This window comes from Episyrphus balteatus, chromosome 4 (genome assembly GCF_945859705.1).
Source record: "Episyrphus balteatus chromosome 4, idEpiBalt1.1, whole genome shotgun sequence".
Taxonomy (NCBI): domain Eukaryota; kingdom Metazoa; phylum Arthropoda; class Insecta; order Diptera; family Syrphidae; genus Episyrphus; species Episyrphus balteatus.
Window position 1 is genome coordinate 3,890,404 of NC_079137.1, and position 21,230 is coordinate 3,911,633.

Here is a 21,230-nt window from a genome sequence, read left to right on the forward strand (position 1 = left end):
GAAACAAGAGATGGCAGCGCAAACATTAGAAAGAATTATTTGAGAGAAATTTCATTTGTAGTGTAGTAGTATTCAATGGCGGTAGATAAAAATCCCTTTTTTTAAATATCTTTTAGGAACAAATGCTAATTTGTTATAGGATACCTTTTGATATCTTTTAAACGCTGACATTTAATGCCTTACCAAGTTTTTTTTTTAGGGAAAAAAATATTCATCACAGCAATCGTCGAATGGATGCTCCGACAAGAAAAATGACAATTTGGGAAATTTCAAATTATGTGAAGGGAATTTATTACCAAATATCTTTGAGCATAGCACTGAAAGATTCAGAGAAATTTTGATAAAAATTGAGAATGAATAAAATGAGAGGAAAGAGAATTCCGAAATGTCTGCGTCATTGTTTATGTTATGTTGTTTGCAAAATAAATATAAACAAAATGAAATGAAAAGCTTGCGATAATTGGCCAGCCGGTGTACTTTTATATCAAAATGTTTAATTTTTTTGTGATCTGTAACTATTTATTATGCGTTATGAGTTGGTAAGTAATATTCTTTAATTATTCGCTTAGAAATTATTCTTCCCAATCATACATAAATCTTTGTATCTTATCAATTTTTAAGTTGGTTAATAACACCGGCACACAAAAAAAAAGTGTCATGAACCAGAAACCAGACCTATCTTTCTATATGTTTTTGGGCACGCTGAATCCGAATTTGAAGTCCGTTTGGCCCCATCACCCTCCAGTTTTGAACTGTGAGTGCATTTTGTTTGAATTTTTATGACTTTTTTGGAGTTTTTTGCATTTTTCTCAAAACTGAAGGATGACCGGGCAAAACGGACTTGAAAATCGGATTCAGCGGTCCCAAAAACATATAGAAAGATAGGTCTGCTTCCTGGTACATGAAACTTTTTTTTTTGTGTGCCGGGTATGACAGCGACATGTCGCGACAGTGCTAGCACACAAAAAAAAAAGTTGTATGAACCAGAAACCAGACCTATCTTTCTATATGTTTTTGGGACCGCTGAATCCGAATTTCAAGTCCGTTTTGCCCGGTCATCCTCCAGTTTTGAGAAAAGTGTAAAAAAGACCCCAAAAACTACCTTTTTTTGAGTTTTTTGCATATTACTCAAAACTGGAGGGTGACAGGGCAAAACGGACTTGAAATTCGGATTCAGCGGTCCCAAAAACATATAGAAAGATCGGTCTGGTTTCTGGTTCATGACACTTTTTTTTTTTTGGGTGCCGGTGTAATTTAGATAAATAACTTTGCAAGTTAACTAACCACAGAATCTCAAGAAAATCTAGAAATTTCAAGTATGTAGCTACTTGTAGCTACCTTATCTACCTATCAAGAATCCAATATAAAATACCTCAAAAAAGTAACTTACGCTACGAGTGTATACACACAAATTCTTTATTTAACCTGGTTAAGCCCACCCTCAACCAAGGACTATACATAAATTAACATAGGTACCTACTACAATACCAGCTGGTTTACTTATACGTTAGGTACCTTTTTCGAAACCGGCTTCAACACAGTCCAAGAAAAATGTGAAAGAATGTTGAGTGGGTCGATTGGTTCTTATTCCCTGATGTTTACTCCTGTTCCAACAAAAAGGTCATTGACTGTTTTATAACTGAATAACTTTAAAGAGTGTAAATGTCAATGATAACCTGATTTGGGGGTGCCTTATTCATTCTACATAATTTGTACCTACCTTCTATCTTTTGATAACTATTTTTTTGTTTTCATATTTGTTCGATATAAAACGAAAAGAAAGCATTAAGATACAAATTATATGTTGTCAAGGTTAACGAAACAAATATTTTATTCAACAGCTGATTTGATAAATACTCCACGATACTATCATAGTTTATGTATGTATGTTAGATAGGTATTCATATTCGAGAGAGGTTCATGCGTAAATAACAAGAGAGAAAAATAAATAAAACAAACAAAAAAAAAAAAAAAAAACGCACTTTTCACGATATCTAAACAATATACAGTAGAAGAGTTAAATAAAATTCCAAACAGTTGAAAGAAGTATAGACAACTGTGGTCAATTTAAATCTAATTTTATTGGATCTAATACAATCTGTGTTATTACCAACTGGATTTTTTGGTTTTTTTTTTTCGGGATGTTAAATTTTTTAATCAAAAGATTTTCTTTAGCAAGGTTTTTCTTTTTAGTTTCTTTTTTAAATAACTTGTCTGATTTGTGGGTAAACAAATAATAAAAAAAAAACCATAAAAAATGCATAAGAAGTGGGTTCGGCCGAAACGGAAAGACTAGACCGATAAATCCAAAAATTGCTAAACTTTAAAATCTGTACGTAGTGTTTTTGGAGACTCCAGAAGGTTTTTTGAAAATTTGAAATTTATTGTTTAGGACCAAAAATAACGAATCAAAAAAATGCAGACAATTGAAGACAATTCATAGCTTTTGAAGAAAATAGTTTTTTTTTTTTGAAAATCATTTTAATGATTCCTTTCACAGAACGGTTTTTTTTTTAATTTCTGATTTTCTCCCAAACCGCTCGCTGTAGTTCAATTTCAAATGATTTTTATATAAGGTTCAATATGAATCAAAGATAAAATTTGTAAAAAACAAATTTTCGGTTTAAATTAAAAAAGTTTTTAAATATGTACATATTTTTTTAAGTTCAAATTTTCGTCAACGGAATTTGATTTTTTTAAACTTTGGTTTTGAATCTTCATTAAAAATTCCTACAAAATGGCATACCAACCTTATTTAAAAAAACAAATTTTCAAAAAATTATTTATTTTTTTTTTCAACGGCTTTAAGATTTTCAAAATGCAATTTAATAAGAGAAATCAAAATGCATGTATTTTTTTCTTATTCAGAAGATGTTGAATGAATGAAGGAATTCTTGTTTTTTTTTTAATTTTTTTTTCTTATACATTTACCAAATGTTATGTAAATGTAAAATTTTGCACGGGAAACAACAACAAATTATTGCTAAGGAAAAACAAAAGTTTTTATTTGTTGCTTTACAGAGAATTTTTTTTTTCTAAAATTATACATTTTTAACCCTTCAACAATAAAGGATTATTAATAATAAATAAAAGTATTCGCTTGTTGTTGTTTAGAGCATTAAATGTTTACTCAGTAAAATACTAAGTACCAATAAAACACGACTGTAAAAAGTTTTAAAAATTTCAACATCTTGAATCGAAGAACAAGTTCGTTATGAGTTAGCAGGTTTTTAAGTTGTGCTGAGCAACCTGTTTCCGCGGATTGAGCTATTTACCATATAAATTCATATTACTCGAAGGTTTCATGAGTTTTGGTATCAAAAAAAAAAAATAAACTTGGGGCCAGCATCTCTCCCTAGCTATCTGCTATTTTAAGTTTTTTTTTAATTTCTTATGAAATTGCCACTGCCCATATTCTGTGTGATAAAGAGATATGTCATGGATCTTGAGGACATTTAAATGATCTAAAATATCCACATGCCACATCAATTCTTTTCATCATGACCATCATTTTAGGCCACTACTGTTTTATTCGATATGAAATTCAAAAATTGCAAATCACTCTATTTTTTACCAATAATTGAGAGAATATAAAAAAACTACTAAAATGGTTTATATTGATTTCCTATAAAAGTATTAAAATGCTCACGCAGTTCCTACAACTTGCGGTTTTTCAATTATTGCAGATTTACCCTTTTTATATCGTTTATAATATGTACCATTTGAAAGGGGAGCACAAGATGATGATGAAGCGAAGAAAAACCGGCACCACCTTCACCATCACCACTACTAACCCGCCAAATGATCACAGCATCAGAGAGATACGATATGATTACAATAACAATTACGATTACGATCAGACAACAATTTGAGTTGCATTACTTTGCAGCAGCGATTCAGTGCATTGGGTGTTGTAGTCGCGACTGGCGACTTAGTTGATGTGCTTGTGATCGTAATCGTGATCTTGTAAGAACCAAACGGTACTTACATTGCTCTCATTTTAAATTTAATATAACTTTTCTTCAAAGTCAATTCGTTTTTCTAAATTATTATTATCATCAATTTTGTTTTTATGAAACTAAGTACATCTATCAATTGAACATAACAACAATATTTGTAAAGAAAATTCCCCTCGTTAGTGTGGTGGACAAGATAATTCCAACACTTGGAGCAAAGACTTTTCCTTCAATTTTTTCTGGGCCCTACTGTGTATCTTAGTGGTAGTGTGTCATCAAGCGTACGTGCGTTTAAGCAAAAGAGAAACAAAATAAATAAAAATTAAAGAAACATACACAAAAAAAAAACAATACTCACCAAATTTTCATACTCGTTATATATCTCACGAGGTGGTGCTCTTTTGAGACTCGGTGGGTCTGGGTGATTTTATGTGATTGCCTTGCCGTTGCCGCTACGGAAAAGAATCTTTACCCTGAGCTCACACATCCTCATTCCTCGATACACTTTAGGCGGAGGTGTTTCATGTTTTATATCGTGGTTGCCGCCGGTAGAGGTAGCTAAAATAAAAAAATATTTAAAAGAAAGCGATTACGACGAGATTGTTGTTTTTGTTTTTTTCGTATTTTATTTTTTGTCAAATTAAATTAATAATAAAAAGTTGATAAGAGCATATCGCATGTTACTCTTGAACGAGTGATAAATTTCTTAAACTTATTTTCGAACAAGTTCTTCGTTATTTTTGATTCCGTGTTGATTGTTTCGTATACGTTAATTTTTTTTTTTGCTTCATCGTTTTCGTCCCCCACTGTGGTGTGTGAGGAGGCTAGCATTGACCTCTATTTGACATCTATTGTCGCTCGTCGAAGAAATAAGGAAAAGAAGAGAAAAACAAATAAAGCAAGAAGGTTTGTAGACATTTTTAATAAAACAATAAATAATACTTAAAAATATGTACTAAAAAAAGAGACAACTTTAAAAAACAAACTCGATTAATGTTATTTGTTTTAATATCGGCGTATTTGCCTTCAAATTACAACAACAACATCAAATTTGTTGCATAGTGCGTTAGTTTTAATTTTAACGGTGCATTAAGATGCAACGGTGTAGTTTTTTTCTCATTTTTTTTTTAAATCAGCTGCTCTACTTTGGTATGAGTGTTTAGTTTTTATTTAGCTTTTATGAGATGAACAACAATTTAAATGACAGCAATCGTTGTTTTTCAATCTGCTTCTCGCTCCACGTGAGATCAGAACGAACGACGACGATGGGCAACTCGATTAGGCGCATTCTATTTTGAGAAATTTTCAAAAAGTCAATATACAAAAAAGAAATACAAATTAATTTATTTGAATGTCACACGACGGAAACCAAACCAAAATAACATATGGAAGATTAACAAATATATAGAATAATTTATATAGAAATTTGTTTTCGTTTTTTTTTTGCAGACGCACGTGTATGCATTTCTTTTTTGATTGAAATTCGGTTTCCCTATAATAAATTATAAAAGGCGACTGTCCGTCGAATACCGACACCGATTTTGATAAGAAACATACGAGTTTGTTTTGATTTTAAAGGCAATAACCTTGGAATTGAGACATTTATCACACAGAGGGGTATATTTTCCAAAATTAAATTAAATTTTGTTTTTCAAGATTTCGTAGATGATGTGGGTATAGAACCCGTAGTTTTTTTTTTTGTCTATCATTATACGAAACTTATGCAGCTTTCTCATGCTAAAGGGTGTCGTTTTTTTTAAGTCTTTACTAATTTTGATTAAAAGTAAAAAGAGAATTCATTAAAAAGCCATTATTTCTGTTCAATCGAGAGATTTCACCCTTACTCTGCAATTAGACATTTAATAGTTTCTTAAAAACAACTTCTCTCATGAATATGATAAATTCCATCATCCATGCCAAAAACAATGTTTACGACCACTTTTTCAAGCGTTTGTGGGCGGATGTTTTCAGTGAAATTTATATTGTTGACTTTCGATGAGTTGATTTTTGAAGAGATTAAAAAACTACGTATATTCAAAGGAAATAATTAAAAACAAATCAAAACTCACAAGATCTTCGATACAAATTTACAGGTTAACTGTTCCAAATTGTTCGTTTATCGAATCTCGAATGTTTTCTTCCAATTTTGGAACCAATTTTCTAATTTGTTTCTGAGACTAAAGACGTGTTTTATTGGTAACTCAGTACTCAGATCAGTACATTTGAAACAACAACAAATGATTGGTAAGGATACAAAAAAAGTGTTTTATTTGTTGCTTTACAGAGAAATTTTTTCCAGAACTTTTACATTTTTGACCCTTTAACAAAAAAGGATTTTTAATAATAAATAAAAGTAAACTTTTGTTGTTGTTTGAAGCATGTTTATTCAGTAAAATACAGAGTACCAATGAAACACGGGTTTAATTGGGGGCATTTTTCCCTAGAATAAAAACTTTCTTAGGTATGTTTACCTTTTTTCGAACATGAAAACGGATATGATATTTTGAGTATAAGTTTTCGTCTGAGTTTATTGATAACAACATTTAGTTATTCAGTGAATTTGAGCTGCCATTTTCTACGATTTGTTGTTCCTTGGAAATAAATTCACGATCTCACTAAAAATTCCAGAGGAAATAAATGAGTTTTTGTAAAAATTTTTTTGTTTTGAAAAATCAAATTTTCGAAAACGGGGCATTGCATTTTTTGAAAATTTTGGTTTTAAGTGTTGATTAATAATTTCTACAAAATACCAGTCTTATTTTTTAATTTTTTTCTAAAAAATGTTTGTATATGAAATAATTTTTTTGAAACGCAGCTGAAGCGAAACGAAACATTTTTAAGTCTCCAAAGTCAACAGCGAGCGTGTTACCGAAAAAATACAATCGAGTGTTATGGGGGAAGGTTTATGTAAAAAATATCAAAAACACATTTTTTTAGAAAATGCTCTGCGAAACAGGTGAAGGTTTCTATAGGTTTCTTATATGAAATTGAATCTTAATAAATGAAATTAAATTACATACTTGTTTTGGAACTCAATTTGAAAAATTCGTTTTTCTTAACATGATATATAAATTTACCTAATTTCTATATAAAAAGTTTCAAAAATTTAACGAACTTGAACTCTAAGAGCAAGTTTGTGCAACCCGTGCGTGTATTTAATCTTATACAGTAGTACCCGCTTATCTTCTATGGACTTTCAAAAAAGCCCCTAGAACAATACTAGTTGGTCACCATTGTGTTTGATAAAATGAAAATCAAAATATCATTTTTATAATCAATTTTATTTATGCAGAGTGTATATGAGTTGAATTCTGCTCTTACATTTTCCCTACCCTTGTTGATTTAATTTTTTTTCTTTTGAGAAAACGCAAACCATAGTTTTTGGGTTCCTTTGAAATTTTGTTGATGATCTTCCATTAGTATGAGTCCTTGATATGGTCCTGGAAAATGCCTTTTTTACAAGGTACATGATATTTCTACTTTTGGAACTAAACTGCTAAATGAAAATATGTATTATGAAAACATTATTTTTTTAACGGAAAAGATTTGAAATATTTTTTTTTTTTTTTATTTATTAAAAAAAATCGAATATAAAAAAAATCAACAAATTGAATTCCTGAATTTAGAAATTATGCTTTTGAATAAATTCAAAACTATAAAAAAGATCTTAGGGTTTATCGCCAATGCAATTGTTGAAGAGAGTCAAATAATAACACTGTGCAAGTCGAAATTCTTGACAGGCGCGCGAATAACTGTTTCGCCCTATTTCGGACCCGAGAAATCCATTGGCATCATTAGTTTTTCGATTTATCGGTACGACTTCGAACAAAATTTTTTATGAAAGTTTTTTCAATTATTTTGAGAGTTTCCCACTGTTTTTAGTCATTTTTCAACCAAAAACAATATTTATATTGCTAATAATTCTGCACAAATACATTGCATGTTTTCCATTAAAAATTAATTTAACTGTTAATTTAGTGTTGGTTAAACTTCGACAGTCTATCGATAACCAAAAAATATCGAGTATATCGATACTTCACAAAACTATCGATAGTTTCAATACTTCCAAATTACTTTACCACAAGATTACCGATATTATCGTTTGTTTTTGGATGAAAAATGACTAAAAAAAGTGGAAAATTCTCAAAATAATTGAAAATCTTTCAAAAAAAAATTTTGTTCGAAGTCGTACCGATAAATCGAAAAACTAATGACGCCAATCGATTTCTCGGGTCCGAAATAGGGCGAAACAGTTAATCGCGCACCTGTCTCAAAAAATTTTTTCAAAAAACTTGCACAGTGTAATATTTCAATGAGGACTAAAACCAACTCCTAACATAATTTTATCGTGTCCTTACCATCAGAAGAAATACTGCCAATATTTATAACAAAAAAATTTGATCTGATAAACTAAAGATTTAACCCCCAATTTGATAGAAATAAAATGCACGACTGGGGCCGCACGTACTTGCTCTTATGTTATCATACCTTTTATGTCAAAGCTTTTTTGTAAAAATATTTTGAATTGGTTATAATTTGATTTTTTAAGGAATTTCATAAGAAATGCAAAAATATGTAATTTTTTTTATAATTTCTTAAGCCATATTTCCGTTATCCGTATTTTTTGAGAAACACTAAAAACGCAATTATGTTAGATTTACGTACAACATTACGTGTGTTAAATTTAATCAAAATCGTTAGAGTCGTTTTCGAGAAAATTGGAATAACTCATTAACGATGCACGGGAAGAGCCGACATCGGTGATTTAAAAAAAAATTTTAATATCATATTTTCACTATACGTATTTTTTGAGAAAAACTAAAAACGCAGTTTTGTTAGATTTACGTACAGTATTACGTGGGTCAAATTTAATCAAAATCGTTAGAGCCGTTTTCGAGAAAATTGCAATACCTCGAACATTTTGTATGGGAGGTATATGTTCTAAGCAAGATATTACAAAACAAAAAAAAAACCAACCTTGGAAATTACGAAAAAATCATCTGTACCAAATTTCAAGAAAAACCGTTTACCCGTTTAGGCTGCAGCTTCATGTACACCTTTTTTTGACGACGCACAGACGCACAGACGCACCGACGCACAGACCGACGGACGTCATGACGAAAACCACTTTTTCGGACCTCTCCATCATCGTAATGTTAGTTTCAATTAAAACCTCGAATTTTTTTTTTTGACACGAAACCAATACTTGCCCTATAGAGCAAGTAAAAAATCATTAAATTCTTAAAATTTTTGAACCACGAGATCCAAATATTGAGGAGAATGTTTTGAGCATGCTTTGATCCCACCAAGTCACATTTCTGTAGCCTTACTGATGTTCGTACCCAAAAATTCCTATTTTTATCTGTTTCAATTTTTATTGTTGTTGTTTTTTTTACTGGTCATAAATAATATTGCATAACACAATTTATAAAAAGAATCATTTTTAAACCTTAGCAAAATTTATAAAACAAAAAAAAAACACAAAAATATGGAATCTCTATCTAATCAATAGCACCACTCCAAATCAAAATAAACGATAATCGTGCGTGTTTTTTATCAAAATAAAATTTGACAAAACATTACCTAGATAACAAAGCCATTAGGCGGTGATTGCTGATTAGATTGCTCCTATAATAAACTGTTGCGAAGGGTCAGTTTGTTCAATTATTATGGATTAAGATTTATGAATTCCCATTTATAATAATTGAGTGCATTCAATAAATTTTGTATTATAACCTTATTCCACTTATTTATGCTGAAAACCAAAATAAATATAGTTTTCCGATTAATTCTGACACCAGATGGAATAAGGTTTTCCTTTGGTCAATCACTTCAATTGCTACAGTGCTCTTTAAGTGAAGTTATAATAGAACATACATCTCCTTGATTGCCGTATACTTTGTTTATGTTAATATCTATTTGCCACAAAATATCAATCTCTTATCCAAGATCTCAGATTCCAAAGAGAGGTTAGAACATTATCGTATAGCCGATATTGAGCTAATAGACGAAGCTGAGAAGTGCAAGTCAATGTGTTTTACGCGTAAGAATAACTGGTTTGTCCATAAATATAACTTTAATTCCTCTGATTTATGTATTTTGTCTAGCTTTACCGATCTTGGAGTAGTATTAGACTCAAAGCTTTCATTTATCGATCATTTTAATTATATAATAAAAAGGGCTAATAAGGCACTTGGCTTTATTAAACGTTTTACTCGTGAATTTCATGACCCTTATGTCCTTAAAACCCTCTACGTTTCGTTTGTGAGATCAATTCTTGAATATGCGTGTGTTGTATGGGCACCTTATTACGCGACTCATATCAACAGATTAGAATCCGTTCAAAGAAGGTTTATGAGATTTTGTCTACGTTTCCTTCCCTGGTCAGATAGAATTGTAATACCACCTTACTCTCATAGATTACAACTTATAAATCTGCCATCTCTTTTTGCTCATAGAGAGTATTTACAGTTCTGTTTTATCATAGGAATAATTAATGGTTCGATTTCAACACCATCGGTCCTTTCCCGATTGAATTTTACAGTAAGTCGTTATAGTGTAAGAAGACAAATGTCACTTTGTAACATCTTTAGTAGATCAAACTATGGCGCTTATAGTCCTCTCAATCTGTTAATTAATGTATTTAATAAAAACTATGTTCTTATTAATTCCTGTAATGATATTGTTAAATCACAGAGTATAAGGAATATGTTTTTCAATCAATATCGTTAAAAATTAATTTTTTATCCAATGTTAAATGTTAATCTTAAATCTGTATAATCTGTACCGTTAGTATTTAACGAAATAAAATAAAATAATAAAGCGAGAGATTGTCTTCTTCTGTATGTCCAGACCTATGGTTCGTTTGAAATATTCAGTCAATTTACTATTCTGATAACTTTGATTAGCCGCTCAACTATCAAAAGTATAACTTACTTTCCATTGCCATCTGTCCAAAACGAAAGGTGTTCACATCTAATTATTTGATTTCATTGTATAACTTTCCTATTGAACTTGACCTCATAAAGCTTGTCAATGAAAAATAATAATATTTTTCATCTTCATAACATATGCCTTCCAATCCCGCTAAATTATGATGTAACAAAAGCAAAAACAAAATAGTACCTATACCTCTAAAAATAGAAAAGCATAACCAAAAACTAATAAATTCGAGGTCGAGAGATTAAACAAAACAACATTCAATACCTTTTTTAATCGCTTTGAAAAGGTCTCCTATCTCCAATCTTAAATCTCTCTCTCTCCCCTTCGATTTCTATGTTCAAAAACCGAATCAGAGAATGAATTTCAAAAATAATACAAAAAAAAACTAGCTTTGCTCCTAATAACGTGTTATTCCATAACTGATAAGAATTATTATAATGATCTTCTCTTATCACCCAAAAAGCACAGCACCAGAAAACATGTTTCAAGTTAAGGAACACTTATGTCGCCTTAGTTGACGATTTATTTGGTAGCGAATAGTTGTCGAACTTGAAACTAATAATAATTTCAAAGATAATAAATTCATTTGAAAAATTTTGTCATGTTAAAACGTGGATTATCCTTTCGTTTAGAAGATAACGATGGAAATGCTGCGGTGATTTTCTATTACCTAATTATTTTTTTCTTTTAACAAAAAATTTATATTCACTTGGATTTTTATTTTGTTACCAGATGATGCGAAGATTTTCACGTGTTGAGTCCACTGTCGACCTCAAGGATTACTTTGATCGCGGTGATATTGCATCGCGAGAGAACCGATGGAATTTCGAAGTGGCATGGGAAGTCGCCAACAAAGTTGGCGGAATCTATACTGTTATTCGATCAAAAGCCTATGTCTCGACTGAAGAAATGGGAGAGCAGCTATGCCTGATGGGACCGTACAAAGAGACCTGTGCTCGCACAGAAATGGAAGAAATGGAATTTCCACGTGGTAATCCTCTGTTGAAGGCAGTAAATGCATTAAGATCTCGTGGCTATAAAATTCACACTGGACGTTGGTTGGTCGATGGTAATCCTCAATTGATATTGTTCGATATTGGATCGGCAGCTTGGAAGCTTGATGGCTTCAAAACAGAATTATGGGAGAAATGTAATGTTGGTGAGTTCATATTACTTTATAAGTTAATGAATCCAATCTAACTATAATCTATGTTTTTCAGGTGTTCCACATTTGGATGTTGAGACAAATGATGCCATCATTTTAGGTTATATGATTGCAGAGTTCCTGGAAGAGGTTTGCCCTTCAAACCAAAAAGCAAAATCATTAATTAATAATTTTGTTTTCTAATAACTTTAGTTTAGAAACTGTGCTGTTGAATATTCAGAACAAAATGATCTACTTAGTCCGCGTATCTGTGCTCATTTCCATGAGTGGCAGGCTGGAGTTGGTTTGATTGCTTTGCGAACACGTCATGTTGAAATTGCCACCGTTTTTACAACTCATGCTACACTTCTGGGGCGGTATTTGTGTGCAGGCAAAACAGACTTTTACAATAATCTAGATAAATTTGCCGTCGACGATGAGGCTGGCAAACGCCAAATCTATCACAGATATTGTATAGAACGTGCAGCTACACATCTCTCGCATGTCTTTACAACTGTCTCCGAAATTACTGGATTTGAAGCTGAGCATTTGTTGAAGAGGAAGCCCGATATTATCACACCCAATGGATTGAATGTTAAGAAATTCTCAGCTATTCATGAATTTCAAAATTTACATGCCATGGCCAAGGAGAAGATTAATGAATTTGTTCGTGGACATTTCTATGGGTAAGGAAGTTATATATAGTTTCATGATAACCAATTTTATTTATTTTTGTTTTTTTCTCCCAAAAAAGACATATGAACTTTGACTTGGATAAAACATTGTACTTTTTTATCGCTGGTCGATATGAATTCGGAAATAAGGGCGCTGACATATTTATTGAATCACTAGCAAGGTTGAATGCAATGCTTAAATCTGAAAAACCAGATACCACTGTGGTGGCTTTCTTGATTTTCCCAGCAAAGACGAATAATTTCAATGTTGATTCATTGAGAGGACATGCGGTTGTTAAGCAATTGCGTGATACTATTAATAATATTCAACAAGTTGTTGGCAAGAGAATGTTCGATACGTGCCTTACTGGACGTATTCCTGAACCAGACGAGCTATTAACAAAGGAAGATTTGGTGAAGATTAAGAGATGTTTGTTTGCTATGCAAAGGGATTGTATGCCACCAGTGACAACACATAATATTGTAAGTACTTAAATACACTAATTAAGAAATTTCAATGATTAAAAAGTAGATAAAACAATAGTAGTAGTTGGTGAGAACTTTTAATAATAACAAGGGCGCAAATTTATAGTCGGCTAATTTTTAAAGGAATTAACATCATTTTTTAAGTTCCAGGGGTGGAATCGGCTAAGGTGATAGTCGATTGACACTTTTCTGGTTGTCACTTTTTGACCATTATCTATTTTTTGCTCTGAGTAAAGTAATCACTAAAACCCTACAAGTGCAGATTTTTTTTGATGAGTATTCGACTCACACACTGGAGTCCACCGGTACCCCTTTTTTTAATATTTAAATATTATATATTCTGTATTTCTTCTTAACAAGAAACCATATTTTACTAAACGAACTAAAATTTTCGTATTAGCTTAGAATATAATGTAGTTCGCCGTTGAGGATTTCAATAAAAATAGAAAGTGAAAGTGACACCTAAATAGCTGTCACTCACAAACCATGACAAAAAAGTGACCGTCACTTTGATAATCACCTTACGTGGAGCAAAAGTATTTATTGTGATGATCAACAATCCACAATCACCTTAGCCTATTTCACCCCAATATATTTTTTTTTTTTTTATGTTAAAGAAAACTGGCATGCATAACTTTTTCATGAATTGAACAAAAAGATTCAGCTGTAATGCAAAACCTTTAAATCTATACTAAGTTTACAAAAATTAAGAAAGTTGTATTCGCAGTATATTGGCAAAAAACCAAGATTTTTGAGTTATGCCAGTTTTCAATTTCTTGCCATAAACTTAAAAAAAATTAAATTAAAAAAGAGTTTCTCAACGTGAATAAATTATGAACTTAAATTACTTGGATGTCGTGAACTTGCAGGCTTATCATTTTTAGCTAAATTCAAGACAAGTTTTTTTACGGTAACTTCAAAAAATCACATATTTTCAAAGATGAAAAGCTTTTACTTCCCGTTAGTTAAAAGGACCAAAACTTTCGGCACAATGTTGGTAAAGATAATATGTCTGACAAAGTAATAAATTGGGGTGTAATGATTTATATGTTTTTTTTTTTATCTTATAACGCGGACCATACAAACATACATACACTATACACCAAGCCCCGGAAGATTTGAATAAGACTTTTAATTTTGGTTATCAAGTTGACATTGTAGCATAAAAGTATTCAGCCCTGTTCTAAATAAAAACTCCCGGGGATTGTGTTGGTGTTCGTTCCTTTTTGCTTTAATTTTGTCCTCTTCTCGTTAATATTGATGAAAATCGAAGAAGGAGAAATTTTTTTGACCGTTTTGATTGGGAGTTTTCTCATGCATTCATTCCCGGAGAATTATCAGACCGCTTCAATACCTGCGCTCAAAACTACAATTTAATCATGTTTAAAAAGTATGCCCTGAAGAATTAAGACACTTATGTTACAGCATGTTATTTTTGTTTCAAAATGAGACCAAAATAACTTTAACCTACTTCAGCAAATATTTTTAAAATTTAGCAATAGAAACCAAAAATGGAATTTTTGCAAGGTACTGTAGGACTGGCTGCTATTTTGTATTGAAAATGAAATTGCAAATAAAAGTTAGAAAACATTGTGCAGAACTCATTGTACTTTTATTTCTTGTTGTATGACGTACTTAAGATATTTATCCATTTAGTCCCCAAAATGCATTTTTGTGCACAACTCCGCTAAAAAGAATGATCAGATGGTGCAAGTTTGGTTCAAAGGTTTTTTAAAAAGGCCTTATCGATCAATGAAATAAAAACAGACATTGTTTCTATGCGCATGGTTAAATGGCGGTGTATCCATTGGTGCATTTTATTTATTTTTTTAAATAGCTCTACAGATTGTATATAAACTAATCTTTTTTCTAACATCAGTAGCTCCTCATTTTTGGAATTTATTCGCAAAATAAAATAAAAAGGCATCAATGAGAAGTTACCAGTGTAATTCGCATGCTGACCCTTTTTATTTGTTTTGTTTTTGCAGTAAATTAATTTAATTTTCATTTCGTAGGGTATGAATTTGCTTTAAAATAATTTCGAAATGCCGAAACCCTCTTACTTCTAAAACTTTGAGTTAAGTTTTTTTTTCGTAAATAACTGGGGTCGAATTACGGCACACGATTACGATCATCTTTAACGTTTTGACTATTTTTGTCTCTATTTAATAGGGACACATAGCAACCATTCCTTAACGAACGTATCCCGTAATTCGACCCTTGGATTTTTCGTAAAAATAAAAAGTATTTGGTAGAATAGGGCCCTGGCACAAAAAATTTTGTTATAACAAGAAGTTAAAGTTATGAAGCTTCAAACATTTTCGATTTTACAAATCCTCATGTCTCAAGGACCAGTTTATAAAATTTCTCATACAAAAATAAATATTTATTTTAATTTTGATTGATTCATTAAATAAAATATAGTGATGGGAACAATCGCATAAAAACTATCAAACTATCGATAGTTGTAAAATATTCATTCATTCGATAGTTTAAAATCATTCATTCATTTAGTTACTTTTTTCATTCGAATAGTTTTTCATTCAAATAGTTTTTCTATACGATAGTTTTCTCATTGGAATAGTTTTCTTAAACGATAGTTTTTTCATTAAAATAGTTTTTTTATTCGATAGTTTTTATCCGATAGTTTATTCGATAGTTTTTATTCGAATGAATAAATTAATGAATGAATGAATGAACTATTCGATAGTTCAAATCATTCAGTTACTAACTACCGATAGTTCAAATCATTCGATAGTTACCATCACTAATAAAATACATTACAAATAATATACACCGATGGAGATATCAAACTATGCCCATATAATTATATTATTAATTTCTACTTACAAAATGTGTATAATCTTCTTTTCAGGTTGATGACTGGAACGATCCCGTCCTAAATGCAGTTCGTCGCTGTCAATTATTCAACACAGTTCACGATCGTGTTAAAATAGTCTTCCATCCAGAGTTCCTAACGTCAACAAATCCACTCTTTGGCATTGATTATGAAGAATTTGTACGTGGTTGTCATTTAGGTGTATTCCCATCATACTATGAACCTTGGGGTTACACACCTGCCGAATGCACAGTCATGGGCATTCCAAGCATCACCACCAATCTCTCGGGCTTTGGATGTTTCATGGAAGAACACATCCAAGATCCGAAATCCTATGGTATCTATATAGTTGATCGTCGTTACATTGGTCTCGAGGATAGTATTCAGCAATTGTCGAACTTTATGTTGGACTTTGCTCGTTTAAATCGTCGCCAACGTATTATTCAACGAAACCGAACAGAACGTTTGAGTGATTTACTTGATTGGAGGCAGTTGGGTATTGTAAGTTTATTAATATGTTTTATTGTTCATGGTCTGATTTTGTAATGTTTTTGTTTATTTCTAAAGTATTACAGACAGGCCCGAGTTAAAGCCCTGCAGACTGTCTATCCAGATTACTTAGATGAAAGCTCAATGTATGGATCACGTAATAATTTGAGCTTTTCACGGCCATATAGTGAGCCTCCAAGTCCGACATCTTCAAGTAAGTTTATTTGAATTTTCTTTCTTTTTTCTGTTTAATAAATATTTTTGTTTGTTATTTTAAAGGACATACTACCCCAGCTCCCTCAGTACATGGCTCCGACGATGAAGACTCCGTTGATGAGGAACATGAATTAAAAGAATTAGGAATTTCAAATTAAAAACAACAACAAACAAAACTAACCGCTATATGCCATTCAATGTTCGTCATCAAATTCCTATTAACTTGTGTTGATTTCTTTTTTTAGTTATATTAGTAAAAAAAAATGTGACATTTTATAATCGTATTACAAGAGTGTTCCTCAATACAACAAATTACTTGTACAAAAAAAAAAGTCGAGATTTAAATATTTTTCATTTTTTTTTTTTTTTCGAAGGTGCAATATAATTAAATATTGTAAAACCTTTAAGATGAAAGTCGTTAACAGAAATATAAACGTAATTTTTATGACTTACCTGACAAACAAAATATAACAAAAAAATAGATCAAAATAGATTTTTCCTAAATAATTTTATGTGTCATAATGTAGAATGCAAATTATAATAGTTCAAACTGATTTTATATTTTAAAACAAAAAAAAAATTAAAAATTTATACAAAACAAAACTCTTATTCAAATCAAAACTAAATAATTGCACGTTGTTAAACAAAATAATTATGTTGAAATCTACTTTGTTTGTGTGTGTTCATGTTAAAGTATAAAACAAAAATAAATTTTAAATAAGCTGTGAGTTATAAACTCAAACACACAAGACGAATTGTATTTCAATGAAAAGCCGATATCTTTTGACCAACAAGTTTTGGTTTACAGATATGAGTTCACAGTGAACAAGCCTATTGCCTATCTACATATTTATGTAAGAAATATATTATTTTTTTTGATTTTCGAGGTTAACCCCAAAAATTATTCAAAAAAAAATGTTCCTCCAAATTCATCGAGTGAGACATCAAAACAAAAGGTCTCTTTAAGAATTATTCATGACTGAACACCAAAAGTTTGTTAGAAGTCTGATTGCAGGGTTATTTGCATCCAAACATTTTTTTTTCTTACATTCGAAGGAAGTTGTTTACGGACCCAGGTCTCGAAACAAGTTTTTTAGTTAAAAAATGTATATACATTTTTTTTATGCAGAGCCGAAAAAAACATTGGGCCATATTGATAGACACTGTCTAAGCTGCTTCTTAGAAAGATTCGAGTTTATCCTATACAAATAACTTTGGATAAACCCCAGTCTAAGATAAACTGGGATAAAAACGACTATCAATATTTACAAGTTTTGTATACAAATTCAAAATATAAACGACAGAAATAAAAGAAAGCACTTCCGTCATTCAAATATAACCGACGGATATGAAGGCACTTCGATTTTTTGATTTAATTATTTTGAAAATTTTTGTAAGGAAATTCAAATCACATCTGCCTTCCATTTTCATTTCATTGGAGTTCTAGAAAATTGACTTCCATTTATATAAAAATTCAAAACATAACCGACGGAAATGAAAGAAACCACTTCCTCCATTCAAATATAACAGACGGAAATAAAAGATAGCACTTCGGTTAATATTTAAATTCAAAAATTGTTGAACGGACAAGTATACCTCCTGATATTTCTGGGAGCCTGGTGAAAAATTTCAATTTTGTATGAAAAACTCCGATTTTTTGGTTAAAAAAATTTAAATTTTCTGGATGGAAATGAAAATCACATCCGCCTTCCATTTTCATTTCATTGGAGTTCTATAAAAATTCACTTCCGTTTATATACAAATTCAAACCATAACAGACGAAAATTAATGAAAGCACTTCCTTCATTCAAATATAGCCGATGGAAATAAGAGATAGCACTTCCGCTAATATTTAAATTCAAAAAGTTTTCAACGGACAAGTATACCTCCTGAGATTTCTGGGCGCCTGGTGAAAAATTGAAAATTTGTATGAAAAACTCCAATTTTTCGATTAAAAAAAATGGAAAATTTTTGGGGGGAACTGAATTACATCCTTCATCCCTTTTCATTTCAATGGAGGTCTAAAAAATTCACTTCCGTTTATATAAAAATTCAAAACATAACCGACGGAAATGGAAAAAAGCACTTCCTTCATTCAAATATAACCGACGGAAATGAAAAAAAGCACTTCCGCTAATATTTAAATTCAAAAAGTTTTCAACGGTCAAGTATACCTCCTGAGATTTCTGGGCGCCTGGTGAAAAAACTCAAATTTGTATGAAAAACTCCTATTTTTCGGTTAAAAAAATTAAAAATTTCTGGATGGAAATGAGAATCGCATCCGTCTTCCATTTTCATTTCTTTCAATGGCGGTCCAAAAAATTCACTTCCGTTTTTTTTTTTAATTTAAAACATAACCGAAGGAAATGAAGCACTTCCGTCATTTAAATACAACCAACGGAAATGAAAAAAAAAAACAATTCCGCTAGTATTTAAATTTAAAAAGTGTGTCAAGTATACCTCCTGAGATTTCTGGGCGCCTGGTAAAAAATTTCAGATTTGTATGAAAAACTTTGATTTTTCGGATAGAAAAATTGAAAATTTTTGGATGGAAATGAAAATCACATCCACCTTCCATTTTCATTTTATTGGAGGTCTTGAAAATTCACTTCCGTTTATATAAAAATTCAAAAAATAACCGACAGAAATGAAAGAAATTACTTCCGTCATTCAAATATAACCGACTGAAATAGTAGGTAGGTAGGTAGAGATGGCGGTCAAGGCAAACCATGTTTGATTGACCCAATTAGCGCAGGATGCGCCGTTTTGATACCAAAACTTATGAAACCTGTGACTGAAATAGTACTTTCGTTAATATTTAAATTCGAAAAGTGTTCAACGGATAAGTATTCCTCCTGAGATTTCTTTGAGCCTGGTGAAAAATTTCAATTTTGTATGAAAAATTTCGATTTTCGAACAAAAAAATTGATAATTTTTGGACGGAGATGGGAATGGATGGAAATCACATCCCCCCCTTCCAAGTTTTGGTAACACAAAGTCTTCGAGACCATTAAAAAACGCAACATAAGTCCAGTTAAGACTAAAATATTATTTATTTCAATAGTAATCTACAAAAAACAGTTAATTCATGTACTTTACAACTAATACACATCGTGTAGTATTATATTGTTTTAACTAATGGGTTTTCCATTTGGAAAGAAAAAATCAATTTATTTTTTGATTGAAATCTGTCAAAAAACTGACATTTCAACTGTTTGACTTCATTTAACTGATGAGATTTTTGGACAGATTAGTATCAAAAAATAAATTGATTTTTTTCCAATGGAACCCTATTTTTTTTTAAACATAGACAAACATTTTAAAATTAAGTCAATTATTATTCCTGTCTTCTTCTACGATGCACAGGACCTTTAGTTATCTCATCGTCATCAAAATCATAATCAATGTTGCCACAATGTTACAAGTGTAACAAAAGTGTTACTTTTTTGAAATATTAAATAATTTTGTTACCATGTTACTTTTTATTCCGTTTTGTTACACTTTTTTTTAATAAAATTTTGTTTGTTTTTCGTTGAATAGAGTGAAAATTTCAACCGGACGCACTTTTTTATTCGACAATTTATGCAATAACTTTGACTATTTTGCAGGTAACAATGATCTGTTTATGGTAAAAAAGTTTTAAATCTATTTTTTGTATAGATACCTATTTGCATTCGCTAAGGATTAAATGGATTGGAGTTAATGAATCGAAAATCTAGCCAAGAAATTCTTCTCAAAAATAGTTCTACCTTTCAATTTTTAAATTATTCTCCAATGATAAAATAATATAATATAAAATGCATTTAGTTTCGAAAGTAACAGTTATCAATCTTAAAATGTATCTACATATAATCTAGAAGCTCTTGAGGATTTATAATATCTTTTAACAATACACAAGAAGAAAAAACTGTTTAAAATGAAGGTCAATTTTTTAGAAAGATATAAAACCTAATAAATAGTTCCTCTCCGCCTCCAGTAGAACGTTTGTTTTTTAAATTTCATTGATTAAAACCTAGATGAGAAACGAAAAATACTACACAAAAATGGCACAACTAAAAATAATAAATTAAAATTAAATTTTCTAAGTCCTCAAAGTCGACAGCGAAAGTGATAACGAAAAAATATCATTGAGAATTCTGTCAAAGTAAAAAAAATAAATTAAATTAAAATCAAGAAAAAATATCGGAAAATATGTTTTTGAACAAAAAATTAATACAAAATAAAACCGTCAACACAGCTCTTTATAACAGAAAAAAGGGCCAGGAAAACCCTCCACATAATCCGGAATTCTTTTCTACAGCTATGTACTGAAAAACGGAAAGCATTTAGTAGTTTTTTCCCTGCAGCAAAATAAAATAACACGGGCTCTTATGGGAGAAAAATCTGCATGCAGCGCAGAGCTGCATCATGTCTCTATTTCTAAATTCCATGCCAAGTTTCAACAAAAATACAAAATACTTGCTATTTGGCATTACTGATATTGG

General features: G+C 30.8%; 1 protein-coding gene across 2 annotated transcripts; it reads left to right on the forward strand.

The window, feature by feature from the left end:
- The first annotated feature begins 3,899 nt into the window (after positions 1-3,899).
- Positions 3,900-18,982, forward strand: LOC129918408 (glycogen [starch] synthase). Of its 2 annotated transcripts, none has more exons than XM_055998920.1 (8): positions 3,900-4,862; positions 11,631-12,057; positions 12,119-12,192; positions 12,256-12,728; positions 12,797-13,199; positions 16,078-16,542; positions 16,609-16,744; positions 16,810-18,982. In XM_055998920.1, the coding sequence occupies exons 2-8, from the start codon at positions 11,631-11,633 to the stop codon at positions 16,902-16,904; spliced, it is 2,073 nt and encodes a 690-aa protein (XP_055854895.1). In that variant the 5' UTR covers positions 3,900-4,862; the 3' UTR covers positions 16,905-18,982. The 2 variants fall into 2 exon arrangements, with proteins under 2 accessions (XP_055854895.1, XP_055854894.1); XM_055998919.1 differs by lacking the exon at positions 3,900-4,862 and adding an exon at positions 11,419-11,553.
- The last annotated feature ends 2,248 nt before the right edge of the window (positions 18,983-21,230 follow it).